The 27,620-nt window shown below is 54.7% G+C and overlaps 1 protein-coding gene across 1 annotated transcript in view; it reads left to right on the top strand.

The window, feature by feature from the left end:
• PREX1 (phosphatidylinositol-3,4,5-trisphosphate dependent Rac exchange factor 1) overlaps window positions 1-27,620 on the top strand; it is a 163,596-nt gene that overhangs the window by 98,310 nt on the left and 37,666 nt on the right. Inside the window, exons 7-14 of the mRNA XM_069496562.1 lie at window positions 4,204-4,337; window positions 7,951-8,069; window positions 9,331-9,480; window positions 11,556-11,703; window positions 18,528-18,628; window positions 20,095-20,198; window positions 20,386-20,435; window positions 22,637-22,712. Of these exons, the coding sequence (XP_069352663.1) occupies window positions 4,204-4,337; window positions 7,951-8,069; window positions 9,331-9,480; window positions 11,556-11,703; window positions 18,528-18,628; window positions 20,095-20,198; window positions 20,386-20,435; window positions 22,637-22,712 (882 nt within the window). The remainder of the gene's footprint in view (window positions 1-4,203; window positions 4,338-7,950; window positions 8,070-9,330; window positions 9,481-11,555; window positions 11,704-18,527; window positions 18,629-20,094; window positions 20,199-20,385; window positions 20,436-22,636; window positions 22,713-27,620) is intronic.

The raw sequence follows: 27,620 nt of genomic DNA, 5'->3' as shown, positions 1-27,620 counted from the left end.
GAACTAAGGGTCTTTAGAACTCTTTCTGACCCTGAAATCTGCAATTTGAGAAATCAGTGGCCCTTATTTTAATCACCATTTCTGGGTGCAATAGGAAATAAAGAGACCTGGAATAAGAATTGCTGGCAGGTATTACGTATCTGTTGTATGCTTCCAGCACTATCAGGGAGGTGCTGTTACTATCCCCATTTTACAGATGGGGAAGTTGAGGCACAGGGACTTGGATTTGAGGCCCAGCCCTATCACCTGCAGACTGCCCTGCCGTGGGTAAGTTTGTCCTGCTCCACAGACCTCACTTCCCTCGATTTAACGGTAGCAATAATATCCCTGAAATTATCTCCTAGTCTTATTTTAAGGATAAAGTGTTTGAATGTCCTTTGGAAAACATGGAATGATTTTCCATGAAATAGAAAGGTTTTTAAATACAATTTGATCCTTAAGGTGACTTGTGAAAATAATATGTTCTTGCTAGAAAAAATAATGTTTAATAGTAAAGCTGCTTGCGCAATGGCTTAGCGCTATCAATAGTTACAACGTCCGGGGACAGCATGACTTAGGGGCTAGTTCACAGTGAATGACAGTGGTTGCAGATCCTCATTTCAGATACTCTTGATAACATGTAATCTTTTTCGTATGGCCTCTTGCTGATCTGATTAAAAGGCTGTCATCTCTTTTTGGAATATGGCCGGCAAGGGGCTTGTTCTCAGGGTGGGGGTCTTCTCTTGGCTGCTTTCTTGCTGTTTGCCTGGGCTTGCGTCATTCACTACTTTAATCTCCCGTGTGTGTGTGTGTGTGTGTGTGTGTGTGTGTTCCCGGCCCTTTGTAAGCCACTCACGCCTTTTTTTGTCATGAGACCGGTTTAGTTAAAACCAGATAAGTTAATCCACAAATCCATTTTACTGAGCACAAGGAAATGACAGTATGTCGCAGTGCCTTGGAAGTAAGCGAAGGAGCCAGCCCCCCTGTGTGTGTGGAGAGATCCTTTGCCTCAGTTTCCCCATCTGGAAAGTCTGGGTCTTGGCAGTGCCCCCGTTGTGGGTCGCTTGGGGACCGGGGAGTCGCTGCCGGCGGAGCGCTCAGAGCAGTGCCTGGCGCCGAGCAAGCGCCCAGCAGCGGCAGGGTGGTGGTGCCAGCAGAGCAGGGTCTGGCTCTCATTTTGTTCAGACCGAAGAAGCAGGAAAAAGCAGCCTGCAGCTGCGACTGGCGCTTGCACCCCGTGTGGCCGAGCCTCCCGCAGAGGGATGCTCCAGATGCGAGCCCCGTGGACTTTCCTGTGGGGCTCACGGGAATAAAGAGGAAAAGCATGTTCTTAATAACAGACGCAGGGAGCTCGCCTCCTCCTGGCCCTGCAAGCCCTGGTTTAAGAGCCGATCGGCTGCCAACTCGCCCACGAGGGCAGAGAAGGAAACAGGAGGGAGGAAACATAAAATCAGTTAAAAAAAAAAAAAAAAAAAAGGACTCTAAATACAAGTTGTCATATTTTCTTGCCACCCTCCCTGGGGTGCCGTGGACTCCCTGTGGGATATGGTCTCTCCGCCTTGGCAACCCCTGCTCTAGGCTAATGATTGCTAGAAAAATCTTCAGGTTACCTTCGAAGGGGCAGCCTGAGGCAGAGGTGGTGGGTGGGGAGTGGGCAGCCTGTCTGGATCTGAATCCCAGCTCGCTCCATTGCTGCCTGTGTGACCTTGAACAAGTCACCGCACCACTCTGTGCCTCAGTTTCCTGCTCTGTAAAATGAGACTTGTCGTAAGGATTAGCTGGGTTTGTATAATGGTACCTGGATGGGGTAAGCCCTGTGTGTGGATTAGCTTTTAATGTACAGGTTTTTGTCATCTCTAAATGTTACTGCTTCAGTTTGGTTGAATTTGCATATCTGGAAGGAGGTCCCCAGCCCTGCCTGGGGACACCTTGGTGTGCAGCCTCTTCCCTGTGTGTCTGATCCCTAGCACCACCCTGGCCCTGGGTTCAAGGATTTCAGGGAGACTGAGAGTCCTGCAGGGCTTCTCAGCAGGGCCGGGGTGGAGGGGCACCCCTGGGGTGTGCTTGGCATTTCAGATGCAGTTTGCTGGGTGGTTCTTGGCTAAGGATGGAGAGGCAGCTTCTGGGCTGAGTGCCCTTCCCCTCGCAGGTCCCCGAGACAGCCTTGGTGGCAGGGTTCAGGTCTAGGGCAGTGTGACCCTTGGGCTCTGCAGCTGGGCCAGGTACCAGATTCTTACTCTAGCAGTAAAATCTACCTTCGGAGCCTGGGAGGGCTGGTGGATGGGTGTTACGGCGGGGCTAGGGGAGGGGGAGGCACGTGGGCTGAGGAGCTGCTGAACTGGTGCCTGCCTGAGCTGGCCGTGGGCTGTTGGTGGAGCCGCCTCACCCGGGCAGTCACCTTTGCTCTGTTTTCAAGGACACTGGGGGTCCAAGGGGGCTCCTCATCATGGCAGCCACAAGTCTGTGCTGTAGGCATCGGAGATCTGCCTGCAGCATGGAAGCATCCGTGCCCACGTGGGCCCCCAGCCAGGCCAGTAGCTGCAATGCCAACGGGTGCAAGTTCCTGTCAGGGCTGCACAGCTCTTGAACATAAGGAAGCCAGAGTGGGCCCAGAGGGGGTTCTGGCCCCTTTGAGTTAATGGGTTTGTCGCTCCAGCTAGACCACGGCATGGAGCAAACCAGCCCTGACAGCAGCGAGAGACCGCGGCAGGCAGTTAGCAGATAGCGGCTCCCTAGTTCCCCGGACTGCGTCTCAGAAGTAACCGAGTCAGCACGTCTCACGGGGTAGGACTCCTCGTGGGTTCTGGGTGTTGAGTGTTTGGGGAAGGAGATTCTGAGTAATTCTCCCCTGATCCTCCCCAAGTTCATTTCCAGGTGGGGACAACATCACTTCCCTTTGTTTCTGTCGTCAGTGTAATCTGCAGGTCTGTCCCGTGAATGTGCCTTAAAACCCTGCTTTGGCATAATGTTCCTCGTCCTGAGTGTCGGAGGCAGCCCGTTGTCCTCCCCTCACCGTGCTGGGTGAAGTCCCCGGCTGAGAAGGGGATGACACGCACTTCTCATTAGCAGTTCAGGGGTGGGTGCTCAGGTGGGGTGGGGTGGCTCTGCCCGGCGGGACCCCGGTTCCTCCCAACTCCTGGCTCCACTGTCTGCTACGGCGTGTCTACCGCCCCTACCGCTGCCTTCCAGCCTGTGGAAAGAGGAAAAAGGAGGAAGAGGGAGGCAATTTTCTTTCAAGGAAGTGCAGTGGCACTGGGGCTGCGCCTGGTGCTAGGGGCCAGGGGAGTACGGTCTGTGGTGAAAACCCCCAAAATGACGGAAGAGGGCATGGATTTGGGGGACAGTGGAGGGGCTGCCTCAGTTGGCATTCTGTGCCCGCCAAGATCTCTTTCCCGCTTCCTCTCTCTTTGGACTTTGGGATCTTGCTGCCCTTGCCTGAGTCCTCGCAGCCCTGGACAGACCCGTCTGGTCCCCAGCTCTGAGGACCCCTCCCGGCCGTGCCTCTTTATCTTCTCTGTCTTCCAAGGCCGGGCTGGCTCCTCCCCGATGCCTTTCCTGAGCATGATGCCCTGAGCCCCACTGACGTTCGGTGAACTTCATGCACACTTAGTGTCTCAGCCACCGCCGGCACTCAGCATCAGGGACTGGGTGGAGTTTGGGAGCTGTCCTCGTCGATGCACGAACCCTCAGCTAGACGGAGCGCTCCCGAGATCCGGCCCCTGACGGTGTGCATGTTGCATTTGCTGAGCACCTACTGTATTTGCGAGAGGATTTTGTAGGTTCTTGGAATACACAGGGCATATGTTTGATATCGTTGCTGTCTTTATGGAAGTGGCGTTCTTGTAGGGCAGATACAGTAACAAGTCAAGACATAAATAAGGGGAAAGGGGTAGGTGGAAAAAAAACTCAAAAACTGGAACCAAAACACAACCAGATGCCAAGGAGGACCTGCTGTCGGCTGTGTGCGCTGGGCCCCAAGTCCCTCTCCTGTAAAAGGGACATATGGTCGTATCGATACGCTCTCCCTAGGCTTGTTCTGGCATGCTCAGCAGATAGAAGCCATTGATCAAGTTGTATTGACTTTCTTTCTCCTGACAGATTTGCCTGTAGAGGTGCATTTGGAGTTTTTTGGGGTGTGGAGGGAGGCAGTGGTAGGTTCTGTCTCTGGGGAAGGAAGAGACCCTCCAAGTCGGCTCATTCACTGCACCCTCCTCACTCTTCCAGGGCTCCAACCTCACCGACATCTGCACCCAGCTCCTCCTGCAAGGGACATTGTTAAAAATCTCTGCAGGCAACATCCAGGAGAGGGCCTTCTTCCTCTTCGACAACCTCCTGGTCTACTGCAAGCGGAAATCCAGGTGAGGCTGGGGGCGGGGCTGCACAGGTGGGCCAGGAGACTGGATGTTCGGGTAGCTGGAGAAATGGATGTGGAGAAATGGATGTGGAGACTGGCAGAGGTGTGTTCGGATGAATGGTGGGTTGGGGTTTAACGTGTGGTTTGTCCAGAGATCAGGTAGATGGGTGGATGGTTGGGGGTTATATAATTGGGAAGGTGGGTGGGCGGTGGAGTTTGGAGATTAGTTGGGTAGATGGCTAATTGGATGGGTGTGTTGATGGGTGGGTAGGTGGTTGGTTGATAGTTGCTGGGGTGGTTGGACTCTGGTCTGGAAGGTGGCATAATTGATGACCGGCTGGTTGGATGGATGGATGTTTCAGAGAGAGGGAAAGTTAGGAGGTGGATAGGTGGGTGGGTGGACTGGTGGACAGAGAGATTCTTGCCTTTCAGTTTTCTTGCTTGGCAGGTAGAGGATGGTCTCAGTTGACCAATGCAGTAATTTTCAAATTCTTTTTCCTATTCCTTTGTCTTAGGAAGGAAACAGTGACTTTCTGGAGGCTTCTTTACTCCTCTGTCCAACAAAGGCTAGAGCTGAGGTCCAAACCCTAGGCCCTGCTTTCAGCATTACCCATAACTTGCTCTGTAGTCTGAGCCATGTCACCTTCTGTCTCTGAGCCTCAGTTTCCTTGTCTGTTTCTGCTGGCCTCCTAAGGTTTGGTGAGGAACTTACAACGGGATGAATAGTAGGTGTTCCATGAGCATGTGTGGCTTCGCATTATCTTCCTCCTCCAGTGGGCGTCTCTGAGCCTCAGTTTTCTCTCTGTAAAATGGGGACGGTCAATCCCCATTGGGATCATTGTGAACACTAAATGCGTTAAACGTGCCTGGCATATGGTAAGTGCACAAACTAAGGGTGAGCTGCTATGACTGTTGCGGTTAACTTACCTCCACACACTGTTGGGTTCTTAGTGCGATCCCGTGGGTGAGCACCTGGAGAGCAGTAGGCTCCTAGACCACGAGCCCCTTCCCTTTGACCCTGTTGAAGGCCTGGGTCTCCCTCTCTCATCCTCTCCGGGAGGCGGCTCAGCACGTCTCTGCCTCACCTGCTCTTTCGCTCCTGCCCACTCCTTGAGGTCTGTCTGTCACTGTGTCCTGTCCTCTTCTCCCGCCATGAGCGCCCCTCCTCCTCTCTCCCTGCTGCTCCTCTGTCCTCACTGGGGCCATCCCGAGAGTCCTCCTCTGGCAGTTCCAAGGCTGCTGCCAACGTCCACCCCTAGCCTTCCCTGCCACCCCGCCCTGGGCTGTCTGAATGAGGCACTTTTCCCAGAACACTGGGGTTTGGAAAACAGAATGTGCCTTTAGGCCTCTGTGACCTGCTCCCAGCGTCTGGCTGAGGTCGCTCAGCCTTCAGCTTCTCCAGTGCAGGCGCTTCCTCCTCTGGGGCGATCTCACCTGTCGGGGGGTGGCAGCTGATTCTGACAGTACCTGATTCCAGGGAAGCCTTCTAAGACCTTCCCTGTGGCCTCTGTGGGCTCTTTTAAGGGCATTCCCTGCCTCAGTTCTGCAAATGAGCCGGCTGGCTGGAGGGAAAGGGCACATCTGTCTCCTGAGAGCACCTGGCAGGCGGCCAGCATTCCTGCCTCTGGTTCCAGAGCCAGAGTGCTGAGCTCTGCGAGGTCCAGGGATTGGGCAACCGTGGGCGGAACCCCCGGCCTGACTCTGATGTGGTCACAGGCAATGCCTGAAGCGGCTAGGTGTCTGCCGACTGTTTTTGTTTTTGCCTGGGTCACGCAGGGCACCACCCGTCCGGGACAGGGGTCAGAGGAGGTCTCTGACTCAGAGCACTTCTGGGCTAATCCAAAGCAAAGGCTCCTCAGATGTCAGAAGTGGAAAGTGGAAGGGAGTGTTTTACAAGTCTGTTCTACAGAAAGGGAAACCAGGGCCCAGAAGAGCTACGTCTCCTGTATCTCAGCTGCCTGTTTAGCATCTCAGAGGCAGCAGTAGCGTGTAGCAGCTAAGCGTGGAGGCTCTGCTGCTCACTGGCCGTGTGACCTTGGGCAGGTTAAGCCAGCTCCTTGAGCCTCTGTTTTCCTTTCTGTTAAGTGGGGATAAAAGTAGTCCTCATGTCATGGGGTTGTTTTTATAAAGTAAGTATAACATGTAAAGGGTATTCATAAAGGGTTGAGAATAATGCCTGGTACACGGTGAAGTGGAAGAAATATAAATATTTATCTCCACTGGGGTGTCTCACCAGTAGCTCACACTTAAGTTGTATCTAAAACAGGGCTCTTCTTTTTCATGTTAACTTTTGCCCGAACCTTTACCTCCTTGGGTCTTCCTCATTCCCAGTAAATGATACCAAAATCTGTATTAGTCAAGGTGCTGTAGAGAAATAGACCCAGTAAGGGGGTGTGTGTGTGTGTATGTATATGTATGTATGTATACGCACACACACACACGTATGTATATGGAAAGAGACCTACTATAAGGAACCGGCTCGTGTGATTTTGGAGGCTTCTAAGTCCCACAATCTGCAGTCAGCAGGCTGGAGAGCCGGTGGTGTAGTTTCATTCATAAGATGGACAGGCTCAGCATCCAGGAAGAGTGGCGCCCGTCTCTGTGCCCCCCGCCCCCTGCGTTAGCAAATGGGCTCTCAGAGGGTTTGTTTTGTTCAGAGCTGCAGCCCCAGCGCTGGGAGCAGTGCCTGGCGCACAGTAGGTGTTCTGCACGTGCTGCGTGGATGAGTGACCCCTGTGGTTGCTAACTCAGTGTCCTCCCCCATGGGAGGCGCTGGCCACATGTTTGTTGAGTGACTGTCTTAGTCTGTTTGGGCTGCTATAACAAAATGCTATGAACTGGTAGCTTTTAACCAACAAAAATTTATTTCTTATAGTTTTGGTGGCTGAGAAGTCCAAGATCAAAGGTATTGGCAGGTTCAGTGCCTGGCAAGGGCCTGCTTTCTGCTTCATAGGTGGTGCCCCTCATGGTGGAAGGGGCAAGGCAGCCCTCTGGGACCCCTTTCATAAGGGCACTAGTCCCATGCAGGGGGGCTCTGCCCGGACCTCATCGTCTCTCAGAGGTCCCACCTCCTAATACCATCACGTTGGGGGTTAGGATTCAAGATACGCATTTTGGGGAGACACCAACAGTCAGGCTATAGCAGTGACTGACTGGGTGAGCAGTAGAATTCGCCTGAGCGAGTGAAGGAACTGTGGGAGGGTGGGTGATGGGCGGATGGACTGCCTGCTCCAAGCTCTCCTTCCATTCTGGTCTCATTTCGGGCTGTACCTGTCTGTTAGAAACCCAGTGGGCCTCTTCCCGTTTTCTAGCCAGGAAGAATGGGTTCCTGTTACTTCTTACTGGTCTTCCATCAATGTTTCTTGTTAGCTGAAAAGTACCTCTGTGAGGTCCGCAAAGCTATTAGCCCATTGTCCAGATGAGGAAACTGGCTGGGAGAGGAGAAATGACCTGCTCGAGTCGCCCGGCCTCCAGCTGAACTCCCAGGCTCCCGGCCCTGATCCAACGTTCTCTCCGTCCCGGGCACCCTCTGTGCCGCGCTCCCCTTTGCGCTGTTGCAAACATCTGCGTCTGGGGAGGTGAAGTGCAGGGGACACTGATTTCCCACTGTCTTTCAGGGTCACCGGGAGCAAGAAGTCCACCAAGAGGACCAAATCCATCAACGGCTCCCTCTATATCTTCCGGGGTCGGATCAACACCGAAGTCATGGAGGTGGAGAACGTGGAAGACGGGACAGGTAGGCCCCCAGCCCGCCTGTGCCCAGCCCCGCCTGCTGCCCGCACGCGCGCTGTTTCATTTCAGTATATTTTTTCTCTTACGGGGAAGTGTAACCTATAGACAAATGCCTAGAACACAGATACATGAAGTGAACCCCTGGGTAGTCGGCACTCAAGAAATGAGCCACTGCACCCCAAATCCTTCCTCTTCACAACACCGTCTTCATACCCCAGAAATAACCACTGTCCGAATTTTGTGGTGATCATTTTCTTGCTTTTTAAAAGTATTTTTTTTTTACCTCCAAAGTATTTATTACCAAATATTTTAATTAAAATGTCTCTGTTTTTGAACCTTATATAAATGGCTATATGATTACATATGTATAAGTAGCTTTAAATATAAATGTGGTTACATATAATTTTGTATGTATGTTTAAATGGTCATGAAATACGGTCTGCATTCTTTTACATCTTTCTCTCAGCACCGTGTTGGTGCGTTCCACCGTGTTTCTGCGTATAGTTCTTTGCAGTTTGTTGGTTTCCATTGCTGCGGAGTATTCCATTGCATGAGTAGTCCTCAGTTTACCCATTCTGTGGGTGGTGGCCATCGGGGTTGTTGCCACCGCTCATGACATGGGCAGCGATGCCGCGAGCAGGCTCGTGTGCATCTCCGCCTGCATCTGCCTTGAGCTGCTCTAGGGCAGCAGGGGGGTTCTCACTTGGTTTTGAGCTGCAGACCCCTTTGGCAGTCCCGTGAAACCTGTGGACCCCTCCTCGGATTTGGGGTACAGCCGGCTCCCACCTCCCTAGACAGTGCCAACCTGTTCTCAAAGAGGTTTGCCAGCTCCCATCCCAGCCAGCGGCGGGGTGGGGCCCCTCACTCGCCTCGGGTTGTCAGCCTGGCGCGAGGGTGTTCAGTAACCCCATGCCCGAGTGAGATGGGGAGGAGGTTGGCAAGTGTTCTGGGCTCCAGGCAGGTGTCTCCTCTGGAGTCACTCCTGCATTTGTGCGTAAACATGGGGTCTTGAAGCCCCCTGTCACTGAGGGGTTGCAGGGGGGCTTTGTTTGCAGAAGGTCTTCCTTGTCCACTGGACAATGGCCAAGAGGGGGAGTGAGTCATGGAAGGGTTGAAAGTCCAACTCCTAGATCCTGATCCTGGTGATGACTGGAGTGGGACTGGAGGTCACAGGCTGGCCCATGACCTCGCTCACCAGCGCGTGGTGGGAGTGGTGAGGGTTTCCCAGCTGAACCTGTGCTGCCCCTTTGCCTCTGCCCCACCAGCGGATTATCACAGCAATGGCTACACCGTCACCAATGGCTGGAAGATCCACAACACGGCCAAGAACAAGTGGTTTGTCTGCATGGCCAAGACAGCGGAGGAGAAGCAGAAGTGGCTGGACGCCATCATCCGCGAGCGGGAGCAGCGTGAGAGTGAGTGGCGGCTTTGGGGGCTTTCCCTGGATCCCTGGGCTGTGTGTGGATTCTGCAGAGGGGGCATGTGCCTAGGGTGGTGGCATGTGCCTAGGGTGGTGGCATGTGCCTAGGGAGGGGGCATGGGGCCCCTTCCAGAAGAGTCAGAACTGCAAGAAGCAGGTATTTGAAGGGGCATGAAGCACTGGGACTGTTCTAACTTGGTGGTGTCTCAGAGGTGGCCCACTAGACAGATAGTGAAACTGAGGCCTGATAGAAGGGACTTGCCAGAGGTCTTCACCCTTGAAGACTGGAACCCAAGATGCTCCTGTCCCCTACACAGCGCCCCGCCTTCTGCCTAAGGCTTTCTTTGTTTGACATTCACTGGATGTGAGTCTGAGTGGAGGGTCCTTTAGGGTTGCCCGGTGACCCTGGTCAGGAGTCCTCTGGGCACAGGTGCCCCGAGGCGGTTTGCACAGAGTGTACAGGGAGCTGGGTGTGCTAGGTGGGTGGGCTGGGGGTGGGGACTGATGGGAACAAGGGGGCCTTGGAGTATTTGGGGGCAAGGTAGTACTTCAGCTTCCTTGACCTCAGTGATCTCATCTGATGAATGGGGATCGAAGTTCCTGCAGCAGAGGGTTGCAAGGCTGGTAAACAAGACCTCGGGTTTGTCCTTATTTGGAAATTTGATGCATGATCCTAAAATCCCTCCTCACTTCCCAGTTTTACAGAGGAGGGACCTGGGCCTCAGTTTCCCCTCAGTGTCTACCCCGCTTACTTGACCGTGTCAGAGCTCTCGATTTCCACCCTGTCTTCTGCCCTGACTTGTGTGTCAGTAAGTGGCTCCCCCCTTTGCCCCGGTGGTCAGAGTCAGACCCTTGGTGTCATTCCTGCCCCCCCAGCCCCGCTCCCCAGATTGATTCTGTCTTTCTCGCCTAAGCGCAGTCTGCGCTTCTCTCCTCCCCCTGCCCCGCCCAAGTGCAAGTCCCATCATCTCTCAAAGGCCCAGCGTACCTAGATCCATCGGTCATTTTCCTAGAGAAGCCAGACACCTGGATTTCCTAGGTGGTATTTCCTGATGTTCAACGTTGCATCGACATTTACTAAAATGCCGTTGGGCCAAATAAACTGCTGAACTGGGTCATGGTTGTGTAAAGTCGTGACCTCTGAAACTGATAAGGGCTGAGTGTGTGGTCAGGACTGGGGCAGGGATCAGGGTGTGGCCTGGCCTGGGTGGGGCCGATCGGTATTTTTGTGGTCAGAATGGAGGACTGTGGTCTACCTGGGCACATGGGATCACGGGTGGAGGGCGGCCTGAGTGGGTCTTGGTGTTAAAATTGGGTGTTGTCCAAATCTTGACCTCAGAGCTGGGTTCACAGGGGTGGTGCATGCTGGGATCAGGAACACAGGTATGGAACCAAACTCCCTGGGTCTAAATCCTGCTTCCACCATTCCTAGTTGGGCAACCTTGATTGGAGAACCTAACTTCTCTGGGCCTCAGTTTCCTCATCTGTGAAATGGGGATATTCATAGTACCTCATTAGTATAGATTTCTTGTGAGGAGTACTGGCATATAGTAGGTGCTATAAAAGTGTTTGCTGTTATTGTCACTGCTGTTGTCAGGATTGGATAAGAATCCAAGTAGAAAAATGTGGGTAGATGTTAGGGTCAGGGTTCTACGTATACTGTCTGGAGGAACGACCAGACTTCTATCGCTGGGCTGGAATGAAGACCCCAAGAGGCTTTCTGATGACCTCTGAATTTGCAAACCCACCCTCAGATTCAGGAGGCAGCACAGGAAGGTGATTAAGAACGGAGCTCTGGAGCTTGACTCCTGGGTTGAAGGCACTACCCTTTGTTACTCCACGACTTACCCTTTCTGGGCCTCAACTTTCTCATCTGTAAAATGGTTGCTTTGAGGAGTCAATGGCAGGTGCCTCAAGCAGGGACTGACAGTCATTGCGTGCTCTCTAGCTGTCTACTGGTGGCTGTGGTGGAGGGCAGAGGGCAGGTGGCAGGTGGAGGGCAGGTGGTAGGCCTGCCCCTTGTGTCCCCCTGGGCCTCGTGCTCTCCCCAGTGACTGTGTCCCTGCGTAGGCCTGAAGCTGGGCATGGAGCGCGACGCCTACGTCATGATTGCGGAGAAGGGGGAGAAGCTCTACCACATGATGATGAACAAGAAGGTGAACCTGATCAAGGACCGCCGGAGAAAGCTGAGCACCGTCCCTAAGTGCTTCCTTGGCAAGTGAGTGGCCTCACCCTGCCCTCCCTGGGTCCCTGGGCCATCGGGAGGTGGGGCAGACCATCCGCCTCCACCCACGCAGGGCTACAGAAGGACCCCGATCCTTGTGGAACAGCCCTCGGGTCAAGGCGGCCAGTGGGGTCCCCAAATGAGGTCCTTCACCCCACTGCCAAGCATAAGTTTTACACTGTGACCTGGTACACACGTCCAGGTAACATGTGATTGACGCCAAGATTTCACAAAACTTACTATGCTTGATACCATCTGAAAAATACCTGTTTCTATTTTATTCTGTCCTTTCTATTCTGTTCTGTTCTGTTCTATTCTATTCTATTTGCTTCTTCTTTCATTTAAAAAGAATGCTGGCAAGACCCGTGGCATTGGTTTCACAAAGCACTAATGGGCTGCCCACCATGGTTTGAAAAATGCTGCTGTGGCACTTGAGAAAAGAGAAGCCACTGTAGATATGTCAAGCAGAGAGGTACTTAACGCAGGGAATTGATTACAAAGGTGTTGGAAGGGCTGGAAGAACAGAGGCCTCTTTGCTCAGGCTGCCGTAACAGGTACCGCAGACTGGGCGGCTTAAATAAAAGAAGTTTCTCTTGTGGCTGGAAGTCCGAGATCAAGGTGTTGGCTGGGTGGGCACCTGCTGAGGCTTCTCTTCCTGGGTCATGTGAGGGGCAGGGGAGGCTCTTGGAAGCTTTTTAGCCTCTGCTTTCTCTGTTTAGGAAAAATTGCCACCATGTTATAAGCCAGGATCAAAGGGGTCAGAAGATAAGGTGTGACAGTCTTAAACTCAGGGCTCCGCACCTGGGGCAGAAGGTGGGGACTGGGAGAGGCAGCAGAAATCCAGTGCTCATAAAATGGGCCAAGGTGTTTTGAGGCCCCGCTGTGTGCCAGACACCCTGGAGAGGAAGAAGCCCACAGGCTCCCGACCTCACGAAGCCCGTGGTGCAGCTGGGAGAGAAGTTTGCCTGCCAGGCAGGGATTTTATTTGGAATTGACTGACTTATACCCCACCCAGTTCCCAAAAGCTTTTGCAGAGGCCTCGGGTGAACGCTGCCGTATTGTCACAGTGCAGTAGACCAGGGGGAGGTTGCTTGGACTAGGCTTCACCTAAGACAGTCACAGTGGAGATGGGGAGATGGGGCTGCGTTCTGGATAATTCTGAAGGCAGCAGCGTATGCTGATGGGCTGGGAAAATAGAGGGAATTAAGGACTGAGCCTCTGGAAGGCTGGACTTGCAACTTTGAGAAGAGGAGGAAGGTGGCAGGAGGAGGTCTCGGGAGCGCCACTGTGGACAGGTCACATTTGAGACTATTGAACACCCAAGTGGAAATGGTGGCTTGTTGGTTGAATATAAAGTCTTGACTTGGGGAGACCAGTCTGGATGGGAGACCTAAGTGTGGGAAATGGCCTTGGGATGGTCTTCAAAGCCACGAGACTGAATGAGGAAGAGGGAAGAGGCAGGCCTGGGCCCTGGACCGAACGATGACACTGAAGGAGGAAGAGCCAGAGAGGCGGGGGGCCCTGGGGGCCAGGGCAAGGAAGGGGCAGAGGGCGGGGAGTAGGTCCCCGGGAGAGGGGCAGGGGCCTAGTTTTGGACGTGTCTAGGTTGAAATGCTGTGGGACTTTCAGTGTCGGGTATTGACGTTGGGCAGCTGTTGGAGACCGAGCGTGGAGCCTGGGGAGCCAGGGTAGCCTGAGGCTCGTGGTTGAGAGGCAGCAGCAGGAGGTCTCAGGGGCCGTGGGGTACCTTGGACTTGGGCGTCCTGTTGCCCTCAAGGGTCAGGAACTCCAGTTCCGAGCTCCCTGAGAGGGTCTGTGGAGAGGAGAGTTTGGGCCCTGGGAGTCCTGCGGGCTGGGGGTGGCCTGGCTGGTCTCTACCGGCTAATCCCTAATCCGGGCAGAGAGGAGGCTTTCCTCTCAGGAGGGGCTGCTTCCGGGCCCCCTGGGGTTGGAGAACCTTCTGCCTCCTGCCAAGCGGCCTCGTCCAGCAGGATGGGATAACCCGCCTGTGATTAGGGCTTCAGAGCAGTTCTCTGCCTCCTCAGGAAGGATTAGGAGAGATTTCTTTCACTGCCCATTTGACACGGGGCCAGGACCGCAGCTTGTCTCGGAACCGCGGGTCCGTAGGGCCCAGGCTTCCTGTAGGAGGCTGTTCTAGAAACACTCTTCTCCCTGCACGGCTCTGCTTGCACCCAGCCTGAGGCTGGTGATCCTCCCTCCCCGCCAGGCCAGTGACCGAGCCTTCTCCTCCAAGATGTGACGCTGGTCCTTGGGCGGAAGGACCTGGTAGCTGCAGAGACATGTTTATCAAACCCCTGGCTCCGCCTACTGGTGTCTGGCCACTCTTTCAATCCTCACATGACACCGTGAGGCAGGTTACTGCCATTGTCCCCATTGTAAGGGTAAGGACGCTGAATGCTAGAGAGGGGAAAGGTCACACAGCCACAGTGGGGGTCTGGGGTTTGAACCCGGGCCTGGGTGACTCCAGACCTGTGCTCTGCTCCCCTGCGCTCTGCTGCATTTAGTCATTCTTATCTGCATGAAGCACATTTCATTTTCCCTTGGTAGTTACTTTCCCCACATCTGTCTCTGCGACTAGATGGGGACTCTGTGAGTACGAAAATTGTCTGATTTCTCTTTATAACCTTCAAGGGTTGGGCTTTGGGTCAGAATTGGGCTTAAGCCTTGGTTCTTTCTAGCTGTGTGACTTTAGGCAAGTTTCTTAACCTCTCTGAGCCTCAATAAATGATCAGTTAAAGAGAGAGAATAAAATGTAGCTTGTAGTATTGTTGGAGGATACAGTGAGATGACACATGTGATGTGCTTAGTCCTGGCAAGATTGATGAAAATGCGTGTGGGGCCATGGGTGATGTACTGTGTAGAATTGTAGATTAAAGGGGGGCCTGTTTCTGCCCTACTCAGAGAAAAACTAATAGATGCCACATTAAAAAAAACACAGAACAAAATCTGTACATTATTGGGGAGGATAGTGTGGGAGGAACATGGCTTTGTCCTCCAGCATCCTCAGATGAATTGAGGAACAAATTCATTCATTCATTCACTCATTATTCACTGAGTCCCTACTACATGCAGGAGGGAACAGGACAGACAAAATCCCTGCCCTCCTGGAGATAACTGTTCAGTGGGGGAATCAGACAATAGAAAAATAGACAAATAAAGAAGGGAATTTCAGCAAGTTATTGAATGCTATAAAGAAATAAGTAGGGTGATGTCAGGAGGAGAGGAAATGGGGGGCTGGTTCATCCAGGATGGGCAGGGAGGGCCTCTTAGGGGAGGTGACATTTTAACCAAGAGTGGAATGACAAGAGACACCATGAGGGGTGTGGAACAGCATTCCTGGCTGAGGGAACGGCAGGTGCAAGAGCCCTGAGGCTGGAATGAGCTGTGAGTACTGGAGGAGCCGTGAGGAGGCCCTTGTGGCTGGAGGTGGTGAGTGGCTGGAGAGTGGGAGACGGGGCCATGTCAGGCAGGGCCTTGGTAAGGGGAACAGATTTTATTCTAGGTGCCCTGGGAAGCCACTGGAAGAGTCTAGGTAGGGGAGTGAGATGAGGATGTAACTTACACAGGCCCAGAATGAGGGCAGTTGGAGCCGTCAGAGCTCAGGGGACCAGGGGTGACAAGGTGTCTGGCAGGGGCAGTCAGAGGAAGCTCCTGGGAGGAGAAAGCTTTTGCTTTCACCCTTGACAGATTAAACGTCATTCAGCTACTGGTGTCTGCCAGGGTGAAAGCTCCAAGGTGGCAGAGGCTCTGCTGTCAGGGCCACCTGTGTGACAGGTGCAGGCTATCAGCATGCCACAGACGATCAATAATATCAGACATGGCCAGCTTCAGGAAGCAGCTCTGGGCAGTGGAATTCCAGGGACGGATATCAAACCCTCAGTCCCCACCCTCTCGCCCCACGGCCCACCGAGAGTCAGGCAGGGAAAGGAGTCTCGTGCTGGGTGGTAGGAGGTACACGGGGCCTCGGCTCAGGCGCTTTCTTAGCAAGACTGTAGAGGTGTACCTGTGTGTTTCCTGCGTCTAGCCTTGGCCTCGATGTGTGGTAGGCTACATCAGTGTTTCCTGGGGGAATGATTCCAGGGGCCAGGGAGGAAGGAGAGATGAAAGCCGACACGCGCTCACTCTTGGGTCATCCCCATCCCCGAATCTCAAACTCCCCATCGAGCTGGGTGTCTTCACGCTGTTCTGAGTCTTTGGAAGCCTAGACCTTGCTGTGCTTTGCGCCCAGGCCCCTGTCCCCTGCAGAGCCTGGCGTCCCAGGCTCCCTTCTCACCCAGGGCCATTGTGTGTGCTGGCCCTGCCGCCTGGCGCGCTCTTCCCTGCACCCCAGCGGTGGCAGACGGCGCCCCGCTGACCCAAGGCAGTTCGCAGGCGTGTTTTCCTTGGCCCACATGGTGTTTTCAGAAAATGCTGGATTAGATATCAACATTTAACAATTGGGAGATCTCACAGGAAATGCCGGATTTCCGCCTTCTCTTGAGAAGTTGTTAGATGCTGTAGTCTTCCCCTGCGCCACGGTCCGCTCCGCTGAGGAGAGGCTGCCGCCTTCAGATGCAGCAGGCGCTGGCGGGTTTGGCACGGTCTCCACCTGGTCTGTTTCGCCTGTTTGTGAGAGTCTGCCCTGCCTTAGACGTGAATTTTGTTGGGTTTTGCATACTGGATCCCAGCTTAAGATTTCACGTGATTAAAAGTTTACCTGCTAAATCCAGAAGGCCCCCGAGTGAACCACTTGCCAGATGGGCTCTGTTGAGGTCCAGAGAGGGACAGTGACTTGCCCAAGTTTGCCCAGCAAGCTGTGAACCCTCCTTGATGCCCGAGGAGGTAGCAGGACCCAGACTGGGCAGAAACACAGGTCAGAGTGGCTGTCCTCTTCTATTCCGGCAGCTGCTGTGAGACATTTCCTGTCCCCTCACCCTGGCCACAGGGTTGCTGGTCAGTGCCAGGCCGCCCCCATTCGGACGGCTGGTGGGCCACCGGACGCTGGGACTGCAGCTTCCGCGAGTGGGCACGCACACATCTGCTCACCTCCTTTAGCTGCTGGCAGCTTTCTCTCTGTCCCTGAGTTCTGGGACTTTGAGAATGGAACTGGGGGTGGACAGGACCCAGAACAATCTCTTCCCCACCTGGGGATCCCATTCCACAAAACAGATCCATTTCTTCTCTGCCCGCCTGTGCCTCCCGCCAGCGCTTTGTGACCGCCTCAGCATGCACGCTGCCTCCACGCAAGGCAGGTCTCTGCTCAGCCAACACTGGGAAGCTAAAAATAGCTCTGCCCCCTCTGGCCCTGTAATTGGAGGCGGGACAGCTGGTTTCGATAAGCAGGGGAGCGCGTGCTCTGGCCAGCTGCCACCTGCCTCCGTTGCACACAGATTGCCTGGGCGGAAACTGCCCCGTCCCGGGCTCTCCCCTTTCCTGCCGACTCGGAGCCGGGTGAGCTCTGTGTTGAGCTGGAGGAGCGCCCCCAAGTTCCAGGACCTGGGGGCCTGGCTGAGCCTCTGTGCCCCGGGCAGTCACTTTGGAGTCGGAAAAGCTGCCTGTCATCCTCTGGCTTGTGAGCGCTTCTGTCTTCCTGAGACCTTCCTGTGGAGCCCAGAACGTTTCTTCTTGTTTAACGGTTCATTCCTTCATTTGTTCAGTGAATGAGTACTGAGCCCGCTGTGCATTAGGCTCGCTTCTAGGTGCTGGGATAGTGCCTGGACAAGACAAAACCCCTGCTTGCATGGGGAGGACATTCTGGTTGGGGGAGTTGGCTGATGAACACATAAATAAATCTGTACACAAGATTACTTCAGACAGTGACAAGTACAGAAGAGGAAGTAAAACAGATGTGATGGATTGTGTCTGGGCAGGGGACTATTTTTGGTGAGGTAGTCAGGGAAGGCTTCTCAGGGGAGGTAACATTTGCACTGAGACCTGAAGAATGAAAAGGAACAGTCACACAAAGAGTTGAGGTAGGGCGTTTCCAGGCAGAGGGAACAGCAAGTGCAAAGGCCCTGGGGCAGGCAGGAGTGTGGCGTTGTTCACGAAGGGAAAGGTGGGGGTGTATGGCTAAGGCGTAAGCAAGAGAAGTACGGGCTGAGATGAGCCGGCCTGGGGTGGAGGGGTCAGACAGGGCCTTGTTTGTTGACATGTGGGCAGAGTTTGCATTTTTTTTTTTTTTTTTTTTTTTAAGTAATGGTGAAGCCTTTGGGAGGGTTTCCTGTCATTTCTCCCTGCTTGCTGCTTCATTCCTTCCGTGCATCTGTCCACCCTCACCCCATTTACCCCCATCTGTCTACCCAGTCATCTATCCACTGACCACCCACCTGCACCATCTTCCCATCTGCCCAGTCATTTATCTCCCTATCAAGTCATCCATCTGTCCATTCATTAAGTCACCCATTCACCTGCCTGTACATCCGTTCATTCATTTATCCAGCTGTTATCCATCCACCTGCCCATCCATCCAGCCACCCTTCTGTCCACCCACTCACTCATCTACCCACCTACCCATCTACCCATCCACCCATCCATCCACTCACCCATCCATCTCTCTATCCATCCATCCATCCATCCATCTATCCAGTGAGCCTGAGGCAGGCCGGGGCTCTGGTCACACCCACCCCTCTGCCACTGGTAACTAGGAAAGCATGAGGCCTCAGTACAAGCCCAAGGGCTGTGGGGTCCTAGGCCTTGCTTCCCTGTGGGAAGAGCTTGCTGTGTTTCCTGGGGTGGGTATGGCCAGGCCAGCTTAGTGCTGGTCCCTGTGGTCCCAGGACTGGGGAAGTCCTCTCAGTGGCATCTTATGTTCCTGGCAGTGAGTTCGTTGCCTGGCTCCTGGAAATTGGCGAAATCAGCAAGATGGAAGAAGGAGTGAACTTGGGCCAAGCCCTGCTGGAGAATGGTATTATCCACCATGGTGAGTGGGGGCCGGGCCCAGCCGGGCCAAGGGGCAGGGACAGCCCAGACCCCAGCAGTGCCATGCTTCCACTAACCCAGAGGCTGTCTCTGTACTTCTGTGTGGCCGCCTCATTCCCTGGGCACAGTGTGACCCTCGGAGATGTGGTCGCTCTTATAAAATTGCTTCCAGGGCTGGGAAACCCAGCATTCACCTGGGACACCAGCAAAGCAGGGACACCTTGAATAGTTGGGGGTAGGGGAACAGAATTTTCTATCTGTCCCTTCAAAAAGAGTAAGAAACATTTGTTTAAATTTTAATCATTCAACAAATACTTATTGAGTGCCCACCGTGTGGCAGGCCCTGTTCACACGGCAGTGTGTGGAGAGGTGACCATTGCCTGTCCTCGTGGAGCTGACCGTGTAGTTGGAAGGGGAAGATGATAAGCAAGATAGTAAAACACGTATGTGTAGGTGGTGATCGGTCTGGGGAGAGAGGGAGGGAGGATGAAGAGCGTGGGTGATGAGGTTCCGTCTTGAGCAGGGGAGTCGGGGAAGGCCTCGCTGAGAAGGTGACGTTGGGCCCAGGACCTGAGCAGCGAGAGAGGGAGCCAGCTGGGCTTGGTGTGTCCAGCAGAGGGAACAGCCAGTGCCGAGTCCCCAGGCAGGAGTCAAAGCGGTTTGTTCAGGGAGCAGCAAGAGCAAGCAGGGAGTGCTAGGAGATGAGGGCAGAGGGCAGAGGGCACGGGGCTGATGGGGAGAGCGGAGTGGGTGGGGTTCAGGACTCTATGGGGGATTGTGGGGGTCTTTGGCTTTTACTCTGAGTGAGGTGGCTGCGCTGCTGAGCTCAGTGTGGAGGAAAGACCTGCTCAGCCTCGTACTTTACCAGCATCCCTCTGGCCTCTCGCGGAGAATGGCCTGTTAGGACCGAGGGTGGCAGCAGGGAGCCCAGCGAGGAGGCTGCCATGATGTAATCGTCCAGGCGGGGGCTGCAGGTGGTTCGGACCAGGGTGGGAGTGTAGGAGTCAGATGACTGACACTTTGAAGGTCAGGCCTTACAGGCTTTGCTCATGGATCCGAAGCATCATAGGCAACTTCAAGGCCATTGTCCAGAGATTGTTCCATAAATCTCAGCTGTGGACTCATAGCCCAGCATGCTGGGTCCCCACACGTCCATTGGGGATCTAGGTCTCAGGACATGCTGAGCCAGAAGGGTCCCAGTGCAGGCTGGCCCAGGTGCATTTCTGGGCCCCCACCCTGCAGATGTCCTAGCCCGCGCCGCAGGTCTCCGCAGGGCCCCCTGCACTGGAGGGGATTCCTCGCGTGCAGAACAGGGAGGTTATAGCACCCACCTCACTGGGGCGTGGGCGGGGGCCAGTGCAATCACGCCCGGCCCGGAGCCTGGCCCAGCGAAGGGTGATGCGGGAGCGTGGTCGGCAGGGGCTGAGGGGCTGTGCCCAGCCTCATGGGCCCTCCCCGTCCCCGCAGTTTCTGACAAGCACCAGTTCAAGAACGAGCAGGTGATGTATCGCTTCCGCTACGACGATGGCACCTTCAAGGCGCGGAGTGAGCTGGAGGATATCATGTCCAAGGTAGGGACCCCCACTCGGACCCCCATGAGGTCACCTTGTGAAGTCACCCCAAAGCAGTCCTGCGCCCCAACGGCCTGTTCTCTTCCTCCCCTGCCTCCCCCTCACCCTGCGCTCTCCCAGCAGCCTGGATTTGGAGGCTCCTGAAGGATACGGCCTGATCCCAGAATCCCCCCTTTTTTTCTTCCAGGGTGTGAGGCTTTACTGCCGTCTTCACAGCCTCTACACCCCCGTGATCAAGTAAGTTACTCTTTCCAAGCTCAGTTTCTCCTCTGCCTCTTCTCAGCTGTGTGGCCTGGGGCCAGCAACTTAACCTCTCTGAGCCCCAGTTTCCTTGTCCATCAGATGGGGCTGGGAGTCACCTTCCTTGTAGGTCTGTCGTTAGGATCATGTGAGTGTGTGTGTGGGGAGCGCTGCAGTATGGTGGTGAAGGGTGTCGGTTCTGGAGCCAGACGGGCTGAGCTTTAATCTGCTGGAGACCAGCTGTGGGGCCCTGGGCAGAGCTGCTGCACCCCCCTGTCTCAGCTCTTTCCTCTGCGGACTGGGGACAGTAATAGGAGCCACCGCAGGGCCTTTGCACTCGCTGTTCCCTCTGCTTAGAATGCTCTAGCTGTCCGTCTCTCCACGTCTGCCCCTCACTTCCTTCAGGTGTCTCCGTATCAGCGGGGTCTTCCCTGGCCACCTTTATAGAGTAGCGTCACCCTGTGCTCTCTGTCCTTCCTTCCTTCGAGCTGGTTTTATTGTTAAAACTGATCACTACTCGACATCTTATGTATTTGTTTACCTGTGTACTGTCTTTCTCCCTCGCTGAACTGTAAACTCTCTGAGGGTGAGGAAAGTCTTCACTGCCGTGTCCCCAGCACCCTGGGCAGCACCTGCGGCCGCGCCACCGAGCACGACTTTCCGCGCTAATGGCAATGCTCCGTGGCTGCGTTGTCCCATACAGCAGCTTTTAAACAGCTGAGACTGAGGGATGTGATTTTTAATTTGATTTAATATTAATTGATTGAAATTTAAATTAAGATGACTGTACATTGGAGAGCACGGGCCTAGGGCAAAGTAGCACTCAGTAAGTGATTGCTGAGTGAATGTCGAAAGGTCATGTACCTCTTTTGCTTCCGTTTCTGCATCTGCGAAATGGGCAGAACAGCTCGTGCCTCTTGGGTTGCCGTGACGATTATTATATTTAAAGAGGTGCTTTGTGTGGCTCCTGGCACCATGAATGCCATGAATTTAAATTACCATGAAACTTAAAGTTGTAGATAGAGGGATGGAGAGGGTGACCTGTTCTTATCCCAGCTGCAAATTCCAAATTCCTCTGCCCCCCTGTCCTGATAGCTTTTATCACCTTATCACCTCTCAGAGGAGTGGAGATGAGGGAACCTCTTCCCAGCATTTGCCGGGGGTGGGGGGAGCGGTCAGGCCCTGGGAACCACTTTCATCTCAGACCGGCCTCCTCCCTCCTTGCTGCCCTTGTGCCGCCGGGGAGGCAGGGGGGGGTGTGCCGTGCTCCCCGGCAGCCTGGGAGGAGGGCTCCACTTACTGGGCATGCAGCCTGCCGGACACCCCCACCCCTAGCCCCCCGCAGTTCCTAAAGCCTGAGAAAAACTCTGCAGCTAGACTTTCTTTATCAGCCTTGACACAGGCTGGCCGCGTAAGCTCATTTGTGTTGACTTCAAAGGCTGAGAAACTGTTGCAGTTTTCCTACAAGGTCAAGGTCGGTGATGGAGCCGAGGCTTGGCAGAAATGTAGGGGCAATGCCAGGGCGGAGCCCCTGCCTCAGGCAAGAACCGTGAACCTCACGGGGCTCTGCCCCCTGCTCGGTCCCAGGAGCCCACGCCAGCCCTGCGGAGAGGGCTTTCCTTGTCTGTATAGTTTGTTACCTTTAAACACAGATGTCAGCAACCAAAGGGATAAAGGAAAGGAGAGACTGAGTTTTCCCCTTGCTCTGTTAGAGTAAACCAGGGTCCCTCAGCCTTGGCACGAGTGACGTTTTGGCCAGGATAAGTCTCTGTTGCGGGGCCAGCCTCGGCATGTAGGACGTTCAGCAGCATCCTCGGCCTCTGCCCACTGGATGCCATTAGCACCCCCCACCCCGGCCCAGCAGGTCCTGACAGCCAGAAGTGTCTCCAGACATAGCTTAGTGTCCCTTGGAGGGCAGGATCGCCCCAGCTGAGATCCCCTGGCTAGAGAGAGAGAGTCCGGTGCCTTAGAGTGTCTCCCGCTGCCCTGCTCTTTAGTGGAGGAGGGTCTGGTGTAGAGCGGCCCGGCCCTCTGTGGTGCTGCAAGTGAGGTGTGGAGCGTGGGCTGAGACCCGGACCCCTGCCCGGTGCCTTGGTAGCCGGGGAATCCCTGACTCCTGGGCACGTCCGGCAGGGCGGTCAGGGCTGCCCCCGCCACCCTCCTCCCCGCCACTCACCTGCGCTTGCCTTTCTCTGCAGAGACCGCGACTACCACCTGAAGACCTACAAGTCGGTGCTGCCTGGGAGCAAGCTGGTGGACTGGCTCCTGGCCCAGGTGAGACTCGCTGGGAGGTGTGTGACCAGCATCTCGCTTTGTCCTTGGATGTGGGACTTTTCATTAAAAAAAAAAAAAATTCTATGATTGTTTTTAATTGTGGCAAAATACACATAACATAAAAACCATCTTGACCATTTTTAAGTGGACAGTTCAGTGGCATTTGAATACATTCATAATATTATACAGCCATCACCACCATCTGTCCAAAGACCTCTTTTAATTTTCCCAAACTGAAGCTCTGTCCTCATTAAACAACTTCCCCTTCCCCCCCCAGCCCTGGCAGCCACCCTTCTTCTTTCTGTTTGTATGAACTTGACTAATCTAGGTACCTCATGTAAGTGGAATCACACAGTATTTGTCCTTTGTGACTGGGTCATTTCACTTAGCTTAGTAACATCCTCAAGGTTCATCTGTGTTGTAGCCTGTGTCAGAATTTTTAAGGTTGAATGATAGTCCATTGTCTGTATCTCAGTACATTTGTGCTGGTATAACAAAAAGTACCTGAGCTGAGTAATCTATAAACAGAAATTTGTTTCTCACAGTGTTGGAGGCTGGGAGCCCGAGATCAGGGTGCCGGCAGGGTCGGTGTCTGTTGAGGACCTGATCTCTTTCAGAGATGGCGCCTTGTTGCCACGTCCTCCGGAGGGGAGGAATGCCTTGTCCTACAGTAGCAGGGACGGAAGGGTGGACTGCCTCCGTCAAGCCCATTTGTAAGGGTACCTAATGTTCCACCCTAACAACTCAATCACCTCCTACAGGACACACCTCTAAATATTGTTGCAGTGGGATCAAGTTTCATCATGAATTTTGGAGGGGACAAAAACATCCAAACCATAGCAGTATGTGTAAACTGCATTTTGTTCATCCATCCATCCATCCATCTATCAAGGGACACATGGGTTGCTTCCACGTTGGGGCTTTCAGTTTTAAAACTGGTTCCAGGCAAACTGGGACAGGTTGGTCTCATCCTGGCACCAAACCAGAGCCTCTATTTGGAGCTTGCCAAGTTACTCCTTTCAGAAAAGTTTCCAGTGGGTAGGAGCTGGCCAGAGGCTTGGAAAATCTGTGCATCAGTTTTGCTGCAGCTTCCCAAAGGTGTTTGCTCCATCGGGTGCTACAGACACTCCTGTCTGCCTGTCCCTTCTCCTTTATGGCTCCCGAACATAGGACATTTACTTTGGGCCAGACCCTGGCAGGCTTTGTGCATTATCTGATTGTGTCCCCCAACTCATTTACACGAGGGAACTGGGGCCCAGAGAGGCCGAGTGAGTGCCTGGTCCAAGGGGGCACAGCCTTGCAGTGGCAAAGCTGAGGCTCGGACAAGCCCGTCCGACCCACTCATGTTTTGGTTCTGTGCATTTTTCAGGGAGCCCATGGGAATGTCCATTCATGGTCTGTAAAAGGAGCAGGAGACACCTGTGAAATCAAAATGGCTAAATGTTTAATTAAACATCTACAGAGCGCAGCTTTATGTCAGCCTCATTAATTGTTAAATTTAGCATTCATAAAAACTTCGTTTCGTTTGAAAACAGTTTGCTGGCTGGATTCAGTGAGATCATGTCAAGTGCTCAGAGCGGTGCCTGGCACGGAGGACTGCGCAGTAACTGCAGCTGCTGTTATTGTTCCTTGTCTCCTTCACAAAGGAGCCAGGGGGGCTCAGAATTACCTGCGGTGTAGAAGAATAAAGAAATTGTGCAGGGATTTGGGGGCACAGGGAACAGTAAGACCAAGAAGCAAATGAGGGTGGCAGTCCGCACAGTCCCACCTTCCCAGTGTGCTGGAACAGGCAACAGGCACCACAGGGGTGTTTGTTCAGCGGTTTAGGTGCTTTGGTCAGGGCCCAGGCAAGCCAGGGTCCCAGCGCCCTCTGAGACACTTCTCACCACTGTGGCCTCATGTTTCCCGCTGAGCTGCTTTGGTGCGCAGGCTGCCTGTTGGTTTCAAAGCGTAGTGTGGACATGGCTCCTGGGTGGACCCCAGGCATGAGCTGGGGTGGGGCGGGTCACAGACATGGCAGAAAGTCAGAGAGGCTTAGAAGTGTTTGGAGCCGGAATGGATGGACACACTGCTGTGGGAATGGGCTGGGAATTGAGACCGAGTCCTGGGATCTGGGGCGGTAGGCAGATGACAATGCCCTTGACGGAGCTGGGGAGACGGATGAGGGTGTGCAGGGAGAACGGAGCCTTCTGTTGGGCACGGCAGGTGCCACTGGGCTTCCCAGCGGGTGGGCTGGGGGGGGGAGGGGGGAGAGGGCAGACTTCACACACCTGGACCTCAGGTGGCTGTCCTCTGCGGGTGGTCTGTTCCTTGTCAGCTTTTGGGTGGTGTTTGAAACGAGGGGTGAGAAGAGATTGTAGAGAAATTAGACAAGAGAATCCATTAGCTCATCCTTCTTTTTAAAAAGAATATTTTTTAAGCACCTACCAGGTACCAGGCATTGTTTTAGGTTCTAGGGACAATGAAGGGAGCCAGACAAGTAGAAGTTCCTATTGCCACAGACCATAAATTCTGGGGAGGGATAGGAGAGACACGCAATAAATAAGAAAAATAAGTAAATGTATACTGTGTCCGCTGGTTCTAGGTACCAGCGAGGTAGAGGGGACAGTTTGTGGGAGCAGGAGGGGGGATTGTGCTGAACACAGAGGTGGGGGTGGTCGGGGAGGCCGCACTGAGCAGGGGTGGTGGGGCAGAGAGCTGGGGGAGACAGGAGCCAGCCCAGGGGCATTTGGGGAGCAGCAGAGGCTCTGAGGTGGCCAAGGCTGCTGCGTCTGGGGCGCAGAGGGGGCCGTGGGAGGGGAGTGACGGGGAAGCCGCGTGCACTGATGCCGCAGGGCTGTGTGGGCCCCTGCAGGGCTCTGAGCACAGGGGCAGTGTGCCCAGACAGGGCCCTTCTGGCTGGGTGTGAGGATGGGTTGCAGGGATGAGGCTGGCAGCAGGGAGGAACCAGCATCAGAATTCCAGGCAGGGGAGGGTGGGGGCTGAGAGCAGGGTGGTGGGGAAGGCGGGGGAAGCAGTCAGGTTCTGGATGTTTTGAAGGTGGACCTGGCAGGGTGCCGATGGATGGATGGGCTGTGGGACGTGAGGGACAGAGAGGAGATGAGACGACTCCAAAGCCTTTGGCTTGAGCTGTGGTTTACTGAGCTGGGAGGCTATGGCAGTGGCAGGTTTGGGGACGTCAGGCCTCCACTTTGGAGCAGTCCAGTGGTCAGGGGCTGGGGGAGAAGGAACCCACAGAGGCCACTGGCGGTGTTGGTTTCTCTTTGGTGGTTGGTGTCGGGCATGGCGGCAGCCCTCTTGTGGCAGGGGTCAGCGGGCTGGGGTGGGAGAGGGCAGAGGACAGGCCAGGCAGCCAGGTGCGGGAGGGCACAGAGCTGCGGACTCCCGTGCTGGCTCTGCAGAAACATGTCCGGAGTCCACCACGCTGACTCTGCGTGCGGGCAGATGGCACAGTGAGGGCAGCAGGGCTCTCAGTACGGGGGTGGGGGTCAGGGTGGGGGAGGCAGAGAGCCCAGTGGCAGCTTGAGGTACTGGGAAAAGAAACAAAGGATGAATAGGAACAGGAACCTTGGCTGCAAGCCTGGGTAGCTAACCGCTCCTCCGAGCCTCAGTTTCCCTGTCTGCGCCTTCCTCCCTGTGGGAGAAAATGCCACCTTCAGACTGCTGGAGGGAGGTGGGCGGGGCTTCCTCTTCAGGGGGTGCATCCAGGCCCTTCCTGTCTCGCTGTTGACCTGAGAACGCGCTGCTGGTCTGACTTTAGGAGCCTCTGGGATGGTCACCCCTGGGCCTTTTGAGGAGAATGGGGAGACGGGGCTGTGAGCGCCTCTGAGAGCCAGGTGGGCTCCAGATGCCCGCCCGGGCCTCCCAGGCAGAGGAGCTGGGCCTGCCCACCATCCGGCCGCCGTCTGTCCCCTGCTGGCCCCTTGCAGCTGGGAGGCGGCTGCTCCGGATGTGGCCTCTCGTAGCCGCCTGCGTTGGCAGGGCTCCGTGCACGCTGGCCCTCCAGCCACTGGCTTGGGGTCCTGAGGGAGGAATTTGTCTTTTGCGAGTCAGCCCAGGGCAGGCAGTGTGGTGAAATACCAAGGCCAGAGGCTGTCCCCAGGCCCTCTGCCCAGGGCTGAGTCCTGCAGCCTCTGAATAGCACTCGCGTCCCCTCTGGCTGGAAGACACCCTCTGCACCCCCTGCAGCTGCTGCAGAGGGGACAGGCAGGGCCGCGCAGAATTTCTCACTCCGGGAGTCAGTGAGAGGAGGTCGTGCCCCGTGACTGTCTGAGTGGAGGTGGCGCTCACTGACCTGGCCACAAGCTCCTACGTGACCTGGCCCCGGCTGATGACTCCTTTATTTAATCAACAAATGTTAATGCTTACTGAACACTGGTTCCAGGCCAGGCCCTGTTCCCGGCACTTAGGATCGAGCAGGGACGCAGCAGCACGAACTCCTGACCCACAGACCCGACCCACCTGTCCTCCCCGTGCCAGCCAGGCCACATTTCCTCCCGCACTCTGGGCTTCTTCCCACCTCCTGACCTTTGCCCCCATTTCCTGACCTTCTTCCCACCTCCTGCCATTCCCTCTGCCTGACACCCCTGCCCCTACGTGCATATGTGCAACTCGCACACGTGGCCTGGACGAGCTAAGGTCATTTGGGTTGCAATCAACAGAAACAGACAGGCTAATTTCAGGAGGACAAAAAAAAGACATCTCATTGGAAAAAGGTGGGGTGCTCCCAGATGTGGGGAGACCCGGGAGGCAGGCCTAAGAAAGAACTGGCACCAGGAAGCTCCAAGCAGCTGGCGCTGAGGGGCACTGTCTTCAGGACACTGCTGTTGGCTGTTGGGGAGAATCAGCACAAACTGTTCCCTGTCCTTGGGTTCTTCCACCCCAGCGTCGTGTTCCTGGGGCAGGGAG

Source organism: Eulemur rufifrons, chromosome 20, assembly GCF_041146395.1.
Source record: "Eulemur rufifrons isolate Redbay chromosome 20, OSU_ERuf_1, whole genome shotgun sequence".
NCBI classification, from domain to species: domain Eukaryota; kingdom Metazoa; phylum Chordata; class Mammalia; order Primates; family Lemuridae; genus Eulemur; species Eulemur rufifrons.
The sequence above is the reverse complement of the archived record's forward strand: the minus strand, read 5'-3'. Positions and strand labels throughout refer to the sequence as shown.